We start from the raw sequence: 20,342 nt of genomic DNA on the forward strand, positions 1-20,342 counted from the left end.
TTTATTTTTTTCAACATTTTTTATTTATTTTTGGGACAGAGAGAGACAGAGCATGAACGGGGGAGAGGCAGAGAGAGAGGGAGACACAGAATCGGAAACAGGCTCCAGGCTCCGAGCCATCAGCCCAGAGCCTGACGCGGGGCTCGAACTCACGGACCGCGAGATCGTGACCTGGCTGAAGTCGGACGCTTAACCGACTGCGCCACCCAGGCGCCCCTATTTATTATTTTTTTAAGAGAAAGAGAGCAGGGGAGGGGCAGAGAGAGAAAATCCCAAGCAGTCCACATGCTGTCAGTGCTGAGTCCAATGCGGGGCTCAGTCTCATGAACTGTGAGATCAGGACCTGAGGTGTGATCAAGAGTCAGACACTAAATTGAGTGAACCACCCAGGCAGACCCAAACATAGACTCTTTGAAACTCTTAATTTATTTCATATTTCTAAAAAGTAACTTCTGAAGTTTTATTTATTCTGAGTTAATATAAACAAAATTAAACATGTATTGTAAGATCTCCATTCTTGTCTCTTCCCTTACCATGAAGCCGTAACTATTATAATCTTTCAAAACTCATCTGTTGATTGTCTCCTTTCGAGCTACTATTCACTTTGGAGTGTCTTATTTATTTATTTATTTATTTATCTATCTATTTATTTATAAATAATTTTTTCAAGTTTATTTATTTATTTTGAGAGAGAGACAAAGAGAGGGAGTAGGGGAAGGGGAAGGGCAGAAAGCAAGGGAGAGAGAATCCTAAGCAGGCTCCGTACTGTCAGCACAGAGCCTGACATGGGGCTTGAACCCACAAACCGGGAGCTCATGACCTGAGCCAAAACCAATAGTTGGATGATCAACCGACTGTGCCACCCAGGTGCCTCGTATGTATGTATGTATGTATGTATGTATGTATGTGTGTATGTATGTATGTATGTATGTATTTATTTATAAAAGATTTTATTTTATTTTTTTATAACTTTTTTTTAATGTCGATTTTTGAGACAGAGAGAGACAGAGTGGGGAAGGGGAAGACAGAGAGGGAGACACAGAATCTGAAGCAGGCTCTAGGCTCTGAGCTGTAAGCACAGAGCCCAATGTACAGCTCTAACTCATGAACTGCGAGATCATGACCTGAACTGAAGTCAGTCACTTAATGAACTGAGCCACGCAGGTGCCCCTAAAGATTTTACTTCATTTTATTTATTTATTTTTAGAGACAGAGAGAGAGTATAAGTGGAGGAGGGCCAGAGAAAGAGGGAGAGAGAATCCCAAGTAGGCTCCACAGTCAGCATGCAGCCCGATATGGGGCCTGAACTCACGAACTGTGAGATCATGACTTGAGCAGAAACCAACAGTTGGACGCTTAACCGACTGAGCCACCCAGGCGCCCCCCTAAAGATTTTATTTTTAAATAATCTCTACACCCAATGTGGGGCTCAAACTTGCAACCCTGAGATCAAAAATCACATGTTCTACCGACTGAGCCAGCCAGGCACCTGTTTCATTTTTCAAATGACAGTCATTGGACGCCTGGGTGGCTCAGTCGGTTAAGTGTCTGATTCTTGATCTCAGCTCAGGTCATGATCTCATGGTTCGTGAGATGGAGCCCCAAGTGAGGCTCTGCGCTGGCAGTGTGGAGCCTGCTTGGGATTCTCTCTCTCCCATTCTCTCTGCCCCTTCCCTGCTCACGTTCTTTCTCTCTCTCTCAAAATAAATAAGTAAACTTAAAAAAAAGATTAAAATGATAATCATAAACTGCAACATATTCAGCAAAGAACATTACGATTATATGAGGTCTGCAAATATGCTATGAGGAGTGTTTGAAGACCTAAGATGTATCACTTGGAGAAAAGAAGACCTATCAGGCAGCATGATAGCTATGTGTGCAGCGGTAGGGACTGTCACTTAGAACAGGCCTACTCCCTGTGGCTAGAGTGAACCAGAACCAACAGGAAGTATTAGAAGCAAATATTTCTACTTAGTGTGAGGAACACTTTCCTCCCAGCTCTCACTGTCCAGCAATGTTATGAGCTGCCTGAAAAAGTGGTGAGCGCCTCACTACTGGACAAAGCCTGGAAAACTAGCCATCAAGGATGTTTTTAAGGCTATGGGCCAGGACTGGTTGGCTGGTCCACCTCTGAAATTGCTGAGGTCCCATGAAGTTATCACAATCAACCCAAATCCAGCCTGTATTCTCCAATCTTCCTTAATATGTCTATGTAATTTTATATAACTATCTTAGTCTCACATATTTAGATTTTTCTCTAAACGTTTTCCTCCCTTGCTCTGATTTTAAGTTTGAGAGTTAGAATGATCTTCTAAGGCTTTGGCATCTCTCTCACCCAACACACATCCATATACGTGCGTGCACAGACAGGCATACCCTAAGACCAAGGCCATCTACCTTCACTTATTATTTACTATTTGCGCTCCTCCATCTCTAAATTCATTCTGCTAGTCCTGTGTTTTAATGATGTGATTATTCCTTTATTTCATTTAAATCTCTACTTTCTTGTGGCCTAATGCACGCTGGACTGAAGCCTAATTACTTTTCCTATCAAAACAGAACAGAACTACCATTTGCAACAACATGGATAGAGCCAGAGAGTATAATGACAGGTGAAATAAGTCAGTCAGAGAAAGACAAATATCATAGGATTTCACTCTAATGTGGAATTTAAGAAACAAAACAAAGGAAAAGAAGAGACAGAGAGAGAGAGAGAGAAATCAAGAAACAGACTCTTAACTACAGAGAACAAACTGATGGTTACCAGAGGGGGAGGAGAGTCGGAGGATTGGTGAAATATGTGATGGGGATTAAGGAATGCACTTGTAGTGATGAACACCAGATGATGTATGGGATTATGGAATCACTATATCGTATATCTGAAACTAATATAACACTGAATGCTAACTATATTGGAATTAAAACAAAAACTTAAGTCAAAAAAACCAGGATAGAACTACAACACAATTACTTTAATTCTTCTACTTTCAGCAATAGCTAAGTTGGGCGACCAATACTTACCATCAAACTGATAGTGCATGGTTTGATGGATGCGTTCTGTGACACTGGCCAGCCAGTCTTGGAAGGACAGGGTCACTTGAGCCTCATCTAACAGCTGACCACAGGCTAGGAAAAACAAACAAAAAACTTTTCAGTAATTTTTATGGGTTTTTTTGCAAAAACAACAGTTAACTGAAGTCTGAAAAAGCTGCGGATTTTGTACAGAAAAGAGCAACAAGCTGAAATTTAAAGAAATTAGATACATTAAATGAAATGGAAAATTCTAGGATTTTTTTTTTTAAACATTTATTTTATTTTTGAGACAGAGAGAGCATGAACAGGGGAGGGTCAGAGAAAGAGGGAGACACAGAATCTGAAACAGGCTCCAGGCTCTGAGCTGTCAGCACAGAGCCCGACGTGGGGCTCGAACCCACGGACCGTGAGATCATGACCTGAGCCGAAGTCGGACACTTAACTGACTGAGCCACCCAGGCACCCCTAGGATTTTTTTTTTAAGAATCCATCTAGAGGGGTGCTGGGTTGCTCAGCTGGTTGAGCGTCTGACTCTTGGTTTGGGCTCAGGTCATGATCTCATGGTTTGTGAGTTCAAGCCTAGCACCGAGCTCTGTGCTGACTGTACAGTGCCTGCTTGGATTCTCTCTCTGCCTACCCCCCTGCTCACTTTCTCTCTCAAAATAAATAAATAAACTTAAAAAAAAAAAAGAATCCATCTAGAAAAAAATTGAAAAGTTGTGATTATTAACCACAGAAGGTTTGCAGCCTTTCAACATTAAACTGCAAATTGGAGGAGAGCCTCGCTGGCTCAGTCAGTGGAGCATGTGACTCTTGACCTTGGGGTCATGAGTTCTATCTTTACATTGGGTGCAGAGATTACTTAAAAATAAAATCTTTGAAAAAAAGAAACTGCAAACTTAAGAATGGCATTGTATAATGGTTGCTTTAGAGATCTATAAATCAGGAGATAAGGATGCCACAACTACTATTCATTTGAAACTAAAATTCTCATTAGGTAAATGTATTTAGTGATAATTTGGATGAAAATCTATTTTATTTTATTTTATTTTTCCTTTGTACCAAAGGAAGTGATGAAAATCTGTTAAAAATCTTCTACCTGATATTTTTGATTTGTTTACTTCTTGACCTTCCAAAAACATTTATTCCTGGAATATGTCAGTTCTTAGCTAATTGGTTAATTAAGATTTGGTTTTGTATTATATGCTATTTATGTACTGATCTTGTCTTTAAAACCACAGTATGAGTGCAGGGATGATATCTAGTTTTTAATCACTCAGCCATAATATATGAGAGTTAAGAAAATGTTGATCCCCAAATGTATGGGCCTAATTATGCTGAATAGAAAAGCAAATATATAGGCTATGTTCAAATTAAGTTATTTTGTCTCATAAGTTCAGAAAGATAACCATGCTACTGCTTTTAGGTATGTTTTCAAACTTCATTTTTTTTTTAACACATGTTGACTTTTAATTGATTGATTGATTGATTAAGTAATCTCTATGCCCAACATGGGGCTTGTACTCACAACCCTGAGATCAAGAGTCACATGGTCTACTGGCTGAGCCAGCCAGGTGCCCCAAACTTCAACTTGGGAGAACAGATTATATTTGCCTTTCTCAGCGAATATTTATCCCTGCAGAATTATAAAATATATTTCTTCAAGTTTGAGGCTCCACACCAACTGCATGTGGGTAACAGGCAACAAAAGGAAAATATCTTATAGAACATGTGCTGCCAAAACATGAAGGAATCTTTGCTGCATTTGTCGTTAAAAAGACACGATTTGGGTCTGGGTATGATTTGAAACCAGTGGAACAGAATAGATCACAGCCTCAGTGCCTGCTCGTGTTTATCTTACCACTCTTTGGGGGATAACATGCAACATTTCTTTTGATTATATTGCTTTGGGCTTCTTTAGGATGATTTTCCACCTCTTTAGCCTACCCTGGCTAAGGGAAACTTACCCTGCCTTTTTAATGAAGAAGCAACCACAGGTTTTTTCAGGCCACTTTTCCTTAGATTACTGCTCACTGCATCCTGAGGCAGCAGTGAACTGTTCGTCTGTGCACCTAAACCACACATCATTATAGTGATTTAATAATTTAATAATATGTCTGCAGAATATAAATCAATTCAATATTAATTTCTCAAGAGTCTAAAACATAAAATGTCTTTGCTAAGGTCTAAGTTAGCTTCAGCTTCTAGAAGGAATTAACATTAGCATTAATACATAACATTTTAAGTTTTATATGCTCTTTACTGGAAATTGGGATGTGGGTGTGGGACCTAGAAGTGAAAAGAAGAAAAAAATTCACCCACTGTTCCCACTTCTCAATCACTATCAATTTTCTGGTGAACTACCAGAAAAATTGTGTGTGTATGTGTAGCTGATTTTGCTGGTTTAGTGATTTTAAGTAACTGTGATTATCCCAGGATCACCAAATTTAGCAAAAAAAAAAAAAAAAAACAACAAAAACTAAATTTCAAATAAATGGCTTTTTAATATAGGTATGCTCCAAATATTGCATGGGACATACTTATACTAAAAATTATTGTTTGTATGAAAATCAAATTTTACTGAGCATTCTGTATTTTACCTGAGTTATCTAAACATTTCTTTATACTTCTTTATAATAATTTTTAATGGCTGCCTAATATTCTATCAAGTTAATTTATTATGGTTTATTTAACTACCCCTAGTGGTTGGCCCTTTTTTGTTTTTAATTTTTCAATATTATAAATAATTGTAAAGTTAACATCTGTGGACAAAATGTTTTTCCTGTATCAAGGATTATTTCCTCAGAATCAGGACTACTGAGTCAAAGGATAAGAACTTTTTTTTTTTTTTTTTTGCTTTCAGGTTTTCTTGGGAAAGACCAATAAATAAACATTTAACAACAGTCTCTGCTCTATATTGCTGCCAGAATTACTTCTCAAAAACAGAAATGCCCATGTCACTTTTTTCTCCATCTTTCTCCAACATCCCAGCATCAAAACTCCTGTGCATGACCATTTGACCCACTTCCAAAAATACTCCCTCTCACCACAAAAACGTTCCTACTTACATGTGTTGACTGGTAGTATTTTTCTTTTGTTTAGAGTCTAGGACTTACAACACTTATTTACAAAAGCACTTCACTATTTTCATATTGATTTATATGACTTCTTAATTGCCACTGGTACATTTACATTAAAAAAGAAAAATATATATATGATGCCACATGTTGAAAATACAGATAAGAAACTATACTCTTAAATTAGTGCAGAAGATATAATTAACCATTGTCACAAATTTTTAAAAATGCTCTATGGATGAAAACTTCATAACACTATCCTATGGCAAATTAAGGTGTAAAACTGGCCCAAATATTTAAGGGATAAATAAAATATACAATAATAAAAGGAGAATCTGGTTGGATCTTATACTCGGCCAAAAGAACCAACTCTTAGCTCAATTTCACAAAGAATTATCAATGAGGGATAAAACTTTTTTCAGGAAAAAAACATAACAAACATTATTTCTGCATTTGCTAAGACTGAGTGAAATACATAAAATACAGTAAAACAATCTCTAAAGACAACACCACCAAACAAATGAAACAGCTGCTCACCAGGTACTTCCTCTTTTTTCCTCTTCTTTGGCTTAGAGGCAGTAGACTCACAAGCTGATACTGTCGATTCTGAATGGCAACCTAACTGGGGCACAATAACCTCTTTAAGACCTAAAATATAACACATTTCTTAGTTATTAATACCATCCAAGAGTAAGTATGGGACCCTACCTAGAGAAAAATTAATTTATAAAACACAAATTATGGAGTGATTGCCTGCTTTAAAATAAATTCCTATTTATTTATTTATTTATTTATTTATTTATTTATTTAGAGAGCACATGCATGAGCAGGGGAGGGGCATAGGGAGAGGGAGAGAATCTTAAGCAGGCTCCATGCTCAGCATTGAGCCCAACTTGGAGCTCAATCTCATGACCATGAGATCACAGCCTGAGCTGAAATCAAGAGTCGTTGGATGCACAATTGACTGAGCCACCCACCCCTAACATAATTCCCTTTAAAGAACTCCCCAACACATAGGTTTTTGTTCATGGACCATTAACATGATAAAAGACTCTACAGAGAAATAACACTAAAAAGTTGGGAGTTACTGCCAACTAAAGATCATTAAGAAATGAAAATAAAAAGCATCTATAAGATAAAACTATGTAAAAAACCACAACAAAAGATGATGTAGTCTTTAAATGTCTTTTGAGCAAGGTATTAGTTTTCCTCACCTTCAAAGATGAGAAACAAGCAAGCAAGCCAAAATAAAAGTGTTTGTTTGTTTGCTCTTTGTTTTTATTAATATAGGGCATCTATGAAAGAGTTTAAAAAACACAACAAAAAAGCAAAGCAAAGTTAACTTTTGCTAGATTGATTGTCTCAGTGAAAATGCCCAAGTCTCTTGATCATTAATTTCACTCGACGAACCAACCAGCCAACCAACCAACTTTATGCAAGTGTGCTTACTGGGATTAAAAGAAGGAATGCTTTTCATTTGAATTATCTAGCAACTGCTTCTGAAGGTTGCTAGGACAATCTCCAAATGCCATCAGGGAACTCTTTCATTGCCATTTTAGAAAAACAGAGTAACTGTGTCAACACACCACCTACCGCTGGAATCAAAATTTAGGAAGTCTGAGAATTCCTGAGCCAATGTCTCATCACTGGCAAAGGCACAGATGCAAGCAAAGAAATGAATACACCTCTGGGCCACCTCATCCTTGGAGGCATTCGACTTATGCGATTTCAGAGCCTGGCAGGAGCAGAAGAACCGGCGCTCGGGCAAGCTTTTGGCACTGATTTTCTGCACAAAGGATGTATGCAAATACCCCAAACTATGCTTCTGGCTTGCCTTGCATTTCACCACCAAAATGTTTTTAGTAATCCTCTGTACAAGGGGACCTGTGGGCTCTGTGGCCAGCTGCCAGATGGTCTGCTTGGTTTCTGGGGAGGCCTGCATTGCATTCAGGACTGAGCTTTTCAGAGTCAGAGGGGTGGCTTCTGCCTGGCAGTTCACTGCCAGCTTGATGTGCTGGCACTGATTCTCCACAACGCTCTGGGTGGCAGCTTTCAGGCATGAGGGGACATAACATCGTCCAGAGCTCAGCTGAGTGATGATTGTCCCATCCACCGTCTGGATTGTCGTCTCTGACACACCTAGCTCCACAAAGCACCGGTGATCGGGGCCCCGGTCTCTTTGCCGCACCGAGTAAACCTGCAGATCAGAGCCTGTTATGATTTTGACAGCTTCAACACTAGGCTGCTTCCGTGCACCGTAGCGGAATATGGTTCCACATGTCTTGTTCTTACAACTCAGTCCCCGGGTTCCATTGTATGTGCCGCATCGGGGACACTTTCTGATTCCCCTCAGTGTGGCCTTCCCCAAATCAGACAAGAAAGCTGGGACTTTAGTCCTCAGAGAGTTTGGCTCCATTTTTCAAAGGCCCTAGAAAGAGCAATAAACCCATCAACATGAATACACACTCATACATACACACACACCAAGTTAAAATCATTTATAAGATTTAGTACAGAAAATAAAATGTAAAGAAATAATCTACCATTTTCAAATTGTACCCTCATAACAGAACATTAACTTAAGCCATCAAGCAAAAGGAAACTTTGCCTTTCACATTATTATATATTTTTAAAAACCTAACAACTAAAGCATTTCTCTAGGTTCAGCACTGTTTTCTACAACAACCTAGATTAGTTAACCTAATTTTTACATGCACAGGTGTTTAATTTGAATAAGAACTGGAGAGTTGGAGAGATGAGTTCTTTCCTTTCCAACATTTCCCATAAAACACAAGCCTATCCTACCTGTATCATCTGCCACAGCATCCAGAATACAGTGTAACCTGAATCCATAAGACCTGAAAGGTGTTTCATTAGTTTAGGATGATCATAGAAGACAGGCAAAGACACAATCATTTGCAGAGTAAATGATACTGTTTAACCCAAAGTCTTTTGAAGTTTGAACTCTATGGTGTAACAATGCAGACATTCTGCCTCCCCTTTCTTGGCCAGCCAATGGCAAAGCTCCTGCCCAGTGTTCCAGAGTCGAAGATTCCCAACTGCCCTAAGTGGAGATCTTGGCAGTCTACAAAACAAGAAAAAATGTTAAAGTTATACAAAAGTCTCTCCTCTTAGAATAGGAATCTAAGTCTTCCAGAGATATTTGAAAAATATTTGACAGAAATTCTTATGGAAATGCTTGGCTTGTACTTCTAATTTAAAGCAGGTAAAACAGTGCTAATGTCATTCATTACACAGAGAGTTGTCAAGAACACCCAGAGCCATGATACATAATCAGCCAAATACTCATCCTTGTTAATAATAATGTATTGCATCTTAGAGTGCTTTATGCTAGTCAAAGCGCTTTCACATTATTTCATCAGAACCTCACAATACTAGGATCTCATTTGAGCCAAACAACCACCACTCTTCACATGAAAATTAAAAAGCTAAGTAACTTGAGGCACCTGGCTGGCTCAGTCAGTAGAGAGAATGTGATTGTTGATCTTGGGGTCATGAGTTTGTGCCCCACACTGGGCATAGAGATTACTTAAACAAAACAAAACAAAATAAAACAAAACATGGCTCAGCTGGTTGATCCTCTGACTCTTGGTTTTGGCTCAGGTCATGATCTCACAGTTCATGGGATTGAGCCCCGCACTGGGCTCTAAGCTGACAGCACAGAGCCTGCTTAGGGTTCTCTCTCTCTCCCTCTGCCCCTCTCCCCTACTCTCTCTCTCTCTCAAATAAGCTTAAAAAACAAACAAACAAACAAAATGCTAAAAAAACTTAAAAAAAATTTTTTTTAATGTTTATATATTTATTTTTGACAGAGAGATAGATAGAGAGCAAGTAGGGAAAGGGCAGAGAGAGAGGAAGACAGAATCCCAAGCAGGCTCTGCACCATCAGCCCAGAGCCCGATGCTGGGCCTGAACCCACGAATCGCAAGATCATGACCTGAGCCGAAACCAAGAGTCGGATGCCTAACCAACCGAGCCACCCAGGCGCTTCTTAAAAAATTTTTAAATTTATATAAAAAGTAACTTGCCTGAGGTCACCCAGCAAAATCAGCAATGTGGTTTCCAGTGTCTGTTAGGAAGAGTGTGAATCTCTGCTTTTAATTTCCCTCTAATATTATGAAAATTTTCAAATATAAAAAAAAACAGAATTATACAGTGCACCTCCATATGCCCACCCACTAGATTCTACAATTAACATTTTACTATATTTGCTTTATCACATATCTATTTATTCCTTTCTCCATCCATCAATCCCTCTTATATTTTACTGTATTTCGAAGTAGTTTGCAGACATCAATTCAGCATGCATATTATTAATTAAAGTTCAACGTTAAAAAAATTTTTTTAATGTTTATTCATTTTTGAGAGACAGAGCATGAGCGGGGGAGGGGCAGAGAGAGAGGGAGACACAGAATCAGAAGCAGGCTCCAGGCTCTGAGCTGTCAGCACAGAGCCCAAAACGGTCGCAAACTCACGAACCAATAAAATCTTTTTTTTTTCTTAATGTTGAACTTTATGGGGAGCCTGAGTGGCTCAGTCGGTTAAGTGTCCGACTTTGGCTTGGGTCATGATCTCACGGTTTATGGGTTCCAGCCCCTCATCAGGCTCTGTGGTCCAGCTCAGAGCCTGGAGCTGGCTTCGGATTGTGTCTTCCTCTTTTCTCTCTCTACCGTCCCCCGCTCGCATTCTGTCTCTCAAAAATAAACGTTAAAAAAATAATAAAATATTTTATTAAGATGGGGGGGGTGGCAGGCACCTGGGTGGCTCAATTGGTTAAGCGTCTGACTTTGGCTCAGGTTATGATCTCACGGTCTGTGGGTTTGAGCCACGCATTGGGCTCTGTGCTGCCAGCTCAGAGTCTGGAGTTCAGATTCTGTCTCCCTCTCTCCCTGCCTCTTTCCCACTTGTGCGCGTGCTCCCTCTCCCTCTCTCTCAAAAATAAATAAACATTTAAAAAAAAAAAGTTTTTTTTGGGGGGTGCCTGTGGCTCAGTTGGTTGAGTGTCTGACTCTTGATCTCAGCTCTTGTCATGATCTCATGGTTTGTGGGTTTGAGCCCTGCCTCAGACTCTATGCTGACAGTGCAGAGCCTGCTTGGGATTCTCTTTCTCTCTGTCCCTCATCACTCTCTCTCTCAAAAATAAACTTAAAAAAAATATTTAAAAAAATATTTTTTTTAAAGTTTGCCCAGGGGGAGGGGAGGGGCAGAGAGAGAGAATCCCAAGCAAGCCCCACATTCAGCTTGTAGGCTGATGCAGGGCTCGAACTCACGAATGGTGAGATCATGACCTGAGCAGAAATCAAGAGTTGGACACTTAACTGACTCAGCCACCCAGGTACCCCTTTAAGTAATCTCTACACCTAACGTGGGGCTTGAACTCACAACCCTGAGATCAAGAGTCATGTGCTCTACAGACTGATCTAGCCCGGTGCCCCAAATTTCAATATATATTTTTAAGGCAATCTGCTTGTGGTGTTGAAATTGGCTGTTAGTATTGCTCTTGCCCCCTGACCCCAAAGGATGATGTTGATGAAGTATTTTCCTTCCACATTTTCTATAGTCTATTTGCTAATCAACAAATTGTAAAGTACAAATAAGGAAAGTCTAAGAATGCCCACGTTTTCATTAGTGCTATAAATTAATGGCCCAACTGTAATATGTGTTGTGATGTATCCACTAAGTGAATAAAGCTTTGTGAAATATAATCTATTGCAGTTTTCCACCTTGGCACTACTGACATTTAGGGCTGACATTCTTTGTTGTAGGGAAGAGTTCTATACATTGTAGAATGTTTGGTAGCATCCAGGGTCTCTACCCACTAGATGCCAATAGCAGTCAACTCTTCCTCCCTATGTGTTAAACAAACAAACAAACAAACAGTTTCCAGATATTGCTGAATGTCCTCTGGGAGGCTAAGTCACCCATTAAACACCCCTAATCTAGGAGAGCCAGGGTGGCTCAGTCTGTTAAGTGTCTGACTCTCGATATCGGCTCAGGTCATGGTCTCACAGTTCGTGGGATCAAGCCCTGCATCAGGCTCCATGCTGACAGCATGAGCCTGTCTGGAATTCTCTCTTTCCCTCTGTCTGTTCCCCTCCCCCCACACACGCTCTCTCTTTCTCTCTCAAAATAAATAAGTGGGGCACCTGGGTGGCTCAGTCGGTTAAGCATCTGACTCTTGGTTTTGGTTGAGGCCATGATCTCATGGTGAGCCTGCACTGGGCTCTGTGCTGCCAGTATGGAACCTGCTTGGGATTCTGTCTGTCTCCCTCTCTCTGCCTCTCCCCCTGCCTCTCTCAAGATAAATAAATAAACATTAAAAAAAGTTTAGAAAGGGGAACCCTCTTGCACTGTTGGTGGGAATGCAAACTGGTGCAGCCACTCTGGACAACAGCATGGAGGTTCCTCAAAAAAGTAAAAACAGAATTACCCCATACCCAGCAATAGCACTACTAGGAACTTATCCAAAGGATACAGGAGTGTTGATATGAAGAAACATATGCACCCCAATGTTAATAGCAGTGCTATCAACAATAGCTAACATATGGAAAGAGCCCAAATGTCCATCAACTGATGAATGGGTAAAGAAGATGTGGTGTGTGTGTGTGTGTGTGTGTGTGTGTGTGTGTGTGTATGGAACACTACACGGTGATGAAAAAGAATGAAATCTTGCCATTCGCAACTACGAGGATGGAACTGGAGGGTGTTATACTAAGCAAAATGAAGTCAGTCAGAGAAAGACAGATACCATATGATTTCACTCATATGTGGAATTTGAGAAACTTAACAAATGACCATAGGGGAAGGGAAGGAAAAATAAGATACAAACAGAGAGGGAGGCAAACCATAACAGACTCTTAAATACAGAGAACAAACTGAGGGTTAATTGGGGGTGGACGACTGGGGGAGTGGGGATAATGGGTGATGGGCATTGAGGAGGGCACTGTGTTAGGGTGAGCACTGGGTGTTGTATGTAAGTGATGAATCACAGGAATCTGCTCCTGAAGCCAATACTACACTGTATGTTAGCTAACTTGACAATAAATTAAAAAAAAAAAAAAAAGTTTAAATAAATAAATAACTAAGCTTTAAAAAAACAAAACCCTAATCCAGAGACATTAGTTTGTTTACACAGCATTTCCTTTCTAGGCCAATAAACTTCTTTAGCAGGTATTTTCATTCAGCTACACGTGGGTTCTTAAGAGAGAATGTTGTTCCAAAGTCAAAAGATAGAATATTTAGTTTGCTCTTTACCACCAGTTATTTCTTTGACCAAGTTTAACTTCTGAGTTTCAGGTTGGCTTTCATTTGCAAAATAAAAAATATATATGTATATATAAATAAAATATAAACATATAAAATATATATAAATATATAATATATTATAATATATAATATATAAAATATAAATATATACAAACATAATACACAATATATTAATATCAATATAATTATTTACATATTAACATATATTAATATAGAAATATATTAAAATATAGAATATATAAAATATACGAATATATATTTATATACATTTATACAAATATAAACAATAAATATATATTATATATAAATATATGTATAAATAAAAATATATATGAAAGAACTTAATAAAAATTTATTTCTATTTTTAAAGAATTCTTTTTAATTTTTTAAATTTATTTATTTTGGAGAGAGAAGCAGGCATTCCTGTGCACATACATGAGCAGGGGAGGGGCAGAGAAAGAGAGAGAGAGAGAGAGAGAGAGAGAGAGAGAATCCCAAGTAGGCTTCATGCTGTCAGCTTGGGGCCTCACTCAGGGCTTGAACTCACAAACTGTGAGATCATGATCTGAGCCAAAGTCAAGAGTTGGACATCCAACCAATGAGCCACCCAGTCACCCCCGGAATTAATCAATTTCCAAATTACATTGATGATGATGACTTAACATATCATTAAAATGGGAAAAAAATAACTTTGTTCATTAAGGGAGGAACTGGTTTGCCAATTATACATGGTGAAGCCTTAAGGTGCTGTAGTTTCAGCATCATCATAGGAATTCCACTCTCCTTTTATTTTTTATTTTACTTTTGGGTTATTCTCTGAAGAGGGCAATTTGTTAGTATCTTTCAAAATAAAAAAAATGCACACTTCTTTAAAAATAACTTTTAATTTGGGAATAACTTTAGATGTAAAGAAAAGATAAAAAAAATCGGAGAGATTCCTGTATACCCACCCAGCCTCCCCAAGTGTTAACATCTTATCGAATCATGAGAGATTTGTCAACACTAAGGTTTTAATATTGGTACAATACTATCAACTCTACTACATACAGACTTTATTAGGATTCACCAGTTTTTCCACTAATGGCACTTTTTTTTTTTTAAGTTTATTTGAGAGAGAGAGCACAAGGAGGAGAGGAAGAGAGAGAGAGGGAGAGAGAGAGTCCCAAGCAGGCTCTGCACTGACAATGCACAGCCCCATGTAGGGCTCAGACTCAGAAACTGTGAGGTCATGACCCTAGCTGAAAACAAGAGTTGGATGCTCAACTGACTGAGCCATGCAGGAACCTCCTAATGGCACTTATTTAAGAATAATTTTTTTTTTTAAGATTTTTTTAAAGATTTTTTTAAAATTTAATTTAAAGTGATCTCTACACCCAACATGGGGCTCAAACTTAGAACTCTGAGATCAAGAGTCGCATGTTCTACTGACCGAGCCAGCCAGGCACCCCAACAATAAACTTTTTATTTTAGAATAATTTCACATTTTCAGAGAAGTTGCAAAGATAAAATAGAGAGTTCCCAGATACCTTTCACTCAGTTTCCCCCAATGTTAACATCATATGTTATTACCACAGGACATTTGTCAAAACTAAGAAGCCAACATTAGTACATTATTATTAACTAAACTAGACTTTCTCCTTTTTTCTGTTCCAATCCAAAATACCACATTGCATTTGTCATGTCTTCTTAGTCTTCTTGGAGCTGTAGTTTTGTCTTTCCTGGTTGTTCATAATCTCGGTAATTCTGAAGAGTCAGGTATTTTATAGAGTGTCCCTTAATTTGGAGTAATCTGATGTTTTCTCTGCATATTTAAAAATTTATTTTATTTTATTATTACTTTTTTTTAATGTTTATTTTTGAGAAAGAGAATATGCAAGCAGGGGAGGGGCAGAGAGAGAGAGGGATGGGGGATCTGAAATGGGCTCTGTGCTAACAGCAGAGAGCCCAACATGGGGCTTGAACTCACAAACTGTGAGATCATAACCTGAGCCAAAGTTGGATGTTTAACCAACTGAGCCACTCAGGTGCCCTTACTTTTTTTTTTTTTAATTAAAAAAATTTATTTATTTATTGAGAGAGAGAGAGAGAGAGAGAGTGAGTGAGTATGTGTGTGAACAAGCAGGGGAGGGGCAGAGAGAGGTGAGAGAGAGAATCCCAAGCAGGCTCCATACTATTAGTGCAGAGCGTGCCACGGGACTTCAATTCACAAACCTATGAAATCATGACCTGAACTGAAATCAAGAGTTTGAGGCTTGGGGCACCTGGGTGGCTCAGTTGGTTGAGGGTCCAACTTCAGCTCAGGTCATGATCTCACAGTTGGTGAGATTGAGCCCGGCGTGGGGCTCTGTGCTGATGGCTTGGAGCCTGAGGCCTGCTTTGCATTCTTTGTCTCCCTCTCTCTCTGCCCCTCAACCACTCATACTCTGTCTTTCTCTCTCAAAAAAAAAAAAAAAAAAAAAAGAGTTGGAGGTTTAACTGACTGAGCCACCCAGGCGCCCCTCTGCCCTCTCTGCATATTTCTTTTGACACAGTAATTGCACTAATTAGAATTTATCTTACAGATATTCTCCCACATATGAAATGTGGGATATATAAGGTTATTCACTAAAGCACTTTTGTAACAACAAAACATTAGAAACAACCTAACGCCCACCAAGAAGGAACTAGTTGGGGGCGCCTGGGTGGCTCAGTTGGTTAAGCGTCAGATTTTGGCCCAGGTCATGATCTCACAGTTTGTGAGTTCGAGCCCTGCATCAGGCTCTGTGCTGACAGCTCAGAGCCTGGAGCCTGCTTCATATTCTATGTCTCCCTCTCTCTGCCCCTCCCCGACTCATGCTCTGTCTCTCTCCGTCTCAAAAATAAATAAACGTTAAAAAAATTTTTTTTAATAAAAAAAAAAAAAAAAAAGAAAAGCAAGGTATAGAACAGCCAAGTATGATATGCTGTCAACATATCAGGAGAAGGAAGGAAACATACATACACAATATACATATACAATAAGATAATTTCCTAAAATTTCTTTTTTTTTTAACTTAAAAAAAGTCTCTTAAAATTATACAATATAAAAGCAAAATTTAGGGGCAAAAATTATCATTAAACATATCTTATCCTATCTCACTTTATATACTCAAATAAATTCAAGGCAGATTAAAATGTGCAAGTATAAAAGTTGGAACTGTTAACATAGTAGGACAAAGGGAGGGGATTTAACATTTTTTAAGGATATCAGAATGATCATGGCCTAAATGACACAAACCCCAGAATCCTGACTGTATTAGTGTGTTTGTGTGTTTTTTTAAGAAACCTCTTTATTGAGGTATATTTTATAGACCACAAAATTCATCCATTTTAAGTATACAATTCAATGACAGTCATTATACTTACAGAGGTAGGCATCCATCACTACAGTCAGTTTGAGAACACTTCTATCACCCTAAAAAGACCCCTCTGGCCATTTGCAGTCAATTACCATTCCCACCCCCAGGCAATCACTAATCTGTCTTATTGTCTCTACAGATTTAGATTTTTTGGACCTTTCATATAGATGGAATCATACAATATGTGGGATTTTGTGTTTGTATTCTTTCATTCAACATGCTGTTTTTAAGGTTGAACCACATTGTAGCATGTATTAGTAATTCATTCGCTTATATTGCTGAAAAGCATTCCATTGTATGGATATATCATTTTGCTTATCCATTCACCAGCAGACAGATAACTGTTCTGTTTCCAATTTGTGGCTATTATCAACATGCTGCTGAGAACATTAACATGCAAGTCCCCATGTAGACAAGGATCTTCATTTCTCTTGGGTATTTAGATACCTAGAAGTAGAATTACAGGGTCATAGTTTAACTTAAACTTTTAAAGAAATGACCAAACTGCTTTCCAAACTGAAAAGCATTGTTATATTCATACCAGCAACATAAGAGGGTTCCTGCTTCTCCTCTTCTCTTCCTGGCCAACATGTATTATTATCTTCTTCTTTCAAAAAAAATGTTTATTGATTTCTTTTGAGAGAGAGCGAGAGAGCAAGGGAGGGACAGAAAGAGAGGAAGAGAGAGAATCCTAAGCAGGCTCCTTGCTTTTAGCACAGACCCCTACATGGGGCTCACTCGCATGAACCACGAGGTCATGAACTGAGCTGAAATCTGACTTTAGTGTCTGACTTCAGCTCAGCTCATGATCTCATGGTTCATGAGTTCAAGCCCCACATCTGGCTCCATGCTGACAGCTTGGAGCCTGCTTGAGATTCTCTCTTTATCCCTCTCTCTCTGCCTCTCCACCACTCATGCTCGCTCTCTCAAAATAAACTATAAAAAATAAAAATTATAATAATAAAATAAAACCAGGCAAAGAGGGGTGCCTGGGTGGGTGGTTTAGTTGGTTAAATGTCTGACTCTTGATTTCAGTTCAGGTCATGATCTCACAGTTTGTGGGGTTGAGTCCTGTGTCAGGCTCTTTGCTAACAAAGGGAGCCTCCTTGGGATTCTCTCTGTCTCCCTCTCTCAAAATAAATAAATAACACTTTAAAAAAATCTATAGGGGTGCCTGGGTGGCTCAGTCAGTTAAACATCTCACTTTGGCTCAGGTCATGATCTCATGGGTTCATGAGTTCTGGCCCCACATGGGGCTCCAGGCTGACAGTGCAGATCCTGCTTGGGATTCTCTCTCTCTCCCTCTCTCTGCTCCTCCCCCGCTAGTGCTTTCTCTCTCAAAATAAATAAACTTAAAATACACACACACACACACACAAAGGATCTGAATGGATATTTCTCCAAAGAAAATAAATAGCCAAGAAACAACAAATGAAAAGATGTTCAACATCATGTAATCAGGAAATTGCAAATCAAAACCACAATGTGACGCCACTATACAGCCATTAATAACTAAAAAAGGCAGACAATAACAAGTATTGTCATGGATATTGAATAACTGGAGCCCTCACACATTGTTGATGGTATTGTAAAATGGCAGTCATTTTGGAAAACTGATTGTCGGTGGTTCCTCAAAATGTTAAACAGTGTTACCATATGACTTCCAAGAGAATATATATCCAAGACAATTGAAAACACACAAAAATTTGTACATGTATGTTCACGGTAGGAGTATTCATAATAGCTAGAAAGTGGAATCAATCCAAATATCCAACAACTGACGAATGGACAAACAAAATGTGGCATATCCACACAATGGGATATTATTTGGCCCTAAAAGAGAATGAAATTGATACATGCTTTATGAACCTTGAAATATACTAAGTAAAAAAAGCCAGACACACCCCCGAACTGTGAGATCATGACCTGAGCCCAAATCGAGTTGGATGCCTAGCCGACTAAGCCACTCAGGCGCCCCCCCAAAAAGAAAAGTGATTTTAAACATCCAAAATTATGTCTTACAATAAGCAAGAGGCAAATTAAAAGAAGACAATACTTTGGCAAAATGACAAAAAGGATAACTGTTATTACTGTGTTCATGAGGATGTGGAGAAGCAGGTATTGCACACTGTTGGTAGGGACATAAACTGCAACATCCTCTTTAAAGGGATGTAAATAAAATAAATGTATAACATATATTTTGACATAGCAATTCCACTTTTAAGATTTCATGAATTCTACTCTCACATGTACACAAAGCATGTACAGGGGCACTCCATGCAAAGTTATCCAGAACCGCAGAAGAATGGAAACAGTCTTAAGAGCTGACTAAAAAATTATGGTGCAGGCATACGACATGCTACTATAAAGGGATTAAAAAGAATGAGACAGATCTATTATGTACTGATAAGGAACAAATATCAAGATATACTGTGGGGTGAAAAAAGGCACTTCATATATGATACTCCTGGTTTAAAAGAGAAAAAAAGATAGGGTGCATGCACACACACACACACACACACACACACACACAATATGTCCATGGTCCAGAAGTGACTTAGAACTTGGGAAATAGTAGGAGGGAGACTTACATTTCACTGTTCTATACTATTTGAATTTTAAACATGAACTAGTATTACTTATTATAGAGTCTATATTGCAAGCATATACAAACAGGTAACACAACTTGTAAAGAAACTGTATTTGCCAAAGAAAATGAAAACGCTAATTTGAAAAGATATATGCAGCTCTATGTTCACTGCAGTATTATTTATAATAGCCAAGATATGGAAACAACTAAGTGTCCATCAATGGATGAATGGATAAAGACTTGGGTGAGCGTGTGTGTGTGTGTGTGTGTGTGTGTGTGTGTGTAAAATGGAATACTACTCAGACATAAAAAAGAGGGAAATCTTGCCATCTGCAACAATGTGGATGGACCTCAACAGTATTATGCTGAAATAAGACAAAGACAAATACCATGTAACTTCACTTATATGTGGAATCTATAAAACAAAACTCATACATATAAAAAAAGACTGGTGATTGCCAGAGGGGAAGGGGGTGAGAGGGTAGGAGAAATGGGTGAAAGCGGTCAAAGGTACAAACTTCCAGATATAAAATAAGCAAGTCATGGGAATGTACTGCATGATGACTACAGGAGATAATAGTATATTGAATATTTGAAAGCTGCCAAGAGAATAAATCTTAAAAGTTCTCATCACAAGGAAAAACAATTTTTTTTTTTTGTAGCTTTGTATGGTGACTGATAACCAGACTTACTGTGGCCATCACAGTGTATACAAATATTGAATCATGTTGTACATCTGAAACTCATATGTTACACATGAATTTTACCTCAATTAAAACAAACAAACAAACAAACAAACAAAGCACCTGGGTGGCTCCGGTGGGTTGAGTGACAGACTCTTGATTTTGGCTTAGGTCATGATCTCATGGTTAGTGGGTTTAAGCCCTGCACCTGGGTCTGTACTGACAAGTACAGAGCCTGCTTGGGATTATCCCTCTCCCTCTGCCCCGCCCCCCCCCAAGATAAATAAATAAATTA

General features: G+C 38.7%; 1 protein-coding gene across 2 annotated transcripts in view; it reads right to left on the minus strand.

Annotated features, from left to right (window-relative positions):
• Positions 1-20,342, minus strand: part of CA3H2orf42 (chromosome A3 C2orf42 homolog) — a 31,259-nt gene that overhangs the window by 9,845 nt on the left and 1,072 nt on the right. Inside the window, exons 2-6 of one of the 2 annotated variants that reach the window (XM_049651615.1) lie at positions 8,916-9,195; positions 7,704-8,538; positions 6,648-6,758; positions 5,001-5,105; positions 3,022-3,126 (exon numbers count right to left, since the gene is read on the minus strand). In XM_049651615.1, the coding sequence (XP_049507572.1) occupies positions 3,022-3,126; positions 5,001-5,105; positions 6,648-6,758; positions 7,704-8,526 (1,144 nt within the window). In that variant the 5' untranslated portion in view covers positions 8,527-8,538; positions 8,916-9,195. Of the gene's footprint in view, positions 1-3,021; positions 3,127-5,000; positions 5,106-6,647; positions 6,759-7,703; positions 8,539-8,915; positions 9,559-20,342 lie in introns of those variants that run through there. The other variant, XM_049651614.1, reaches the window with a different exon arrangement.

The sequence above is a fragment of the Panthera uncia genome (genome assembly GCF_023721935.1).
Source record: "Panthera uncia isolate 11264 chromosome A3 unlocalized genomic scaffold, Puncia_PCG_1.0 HiC_scaffold_11, whole genome shotgun sequence".
In the NCBI taxonomy this organism is placed as follows: Eukaryota; Metazoa; Chordata; class Mammalia; order Carnivora; family Felidae; genus Panthera; species Panthera uncia.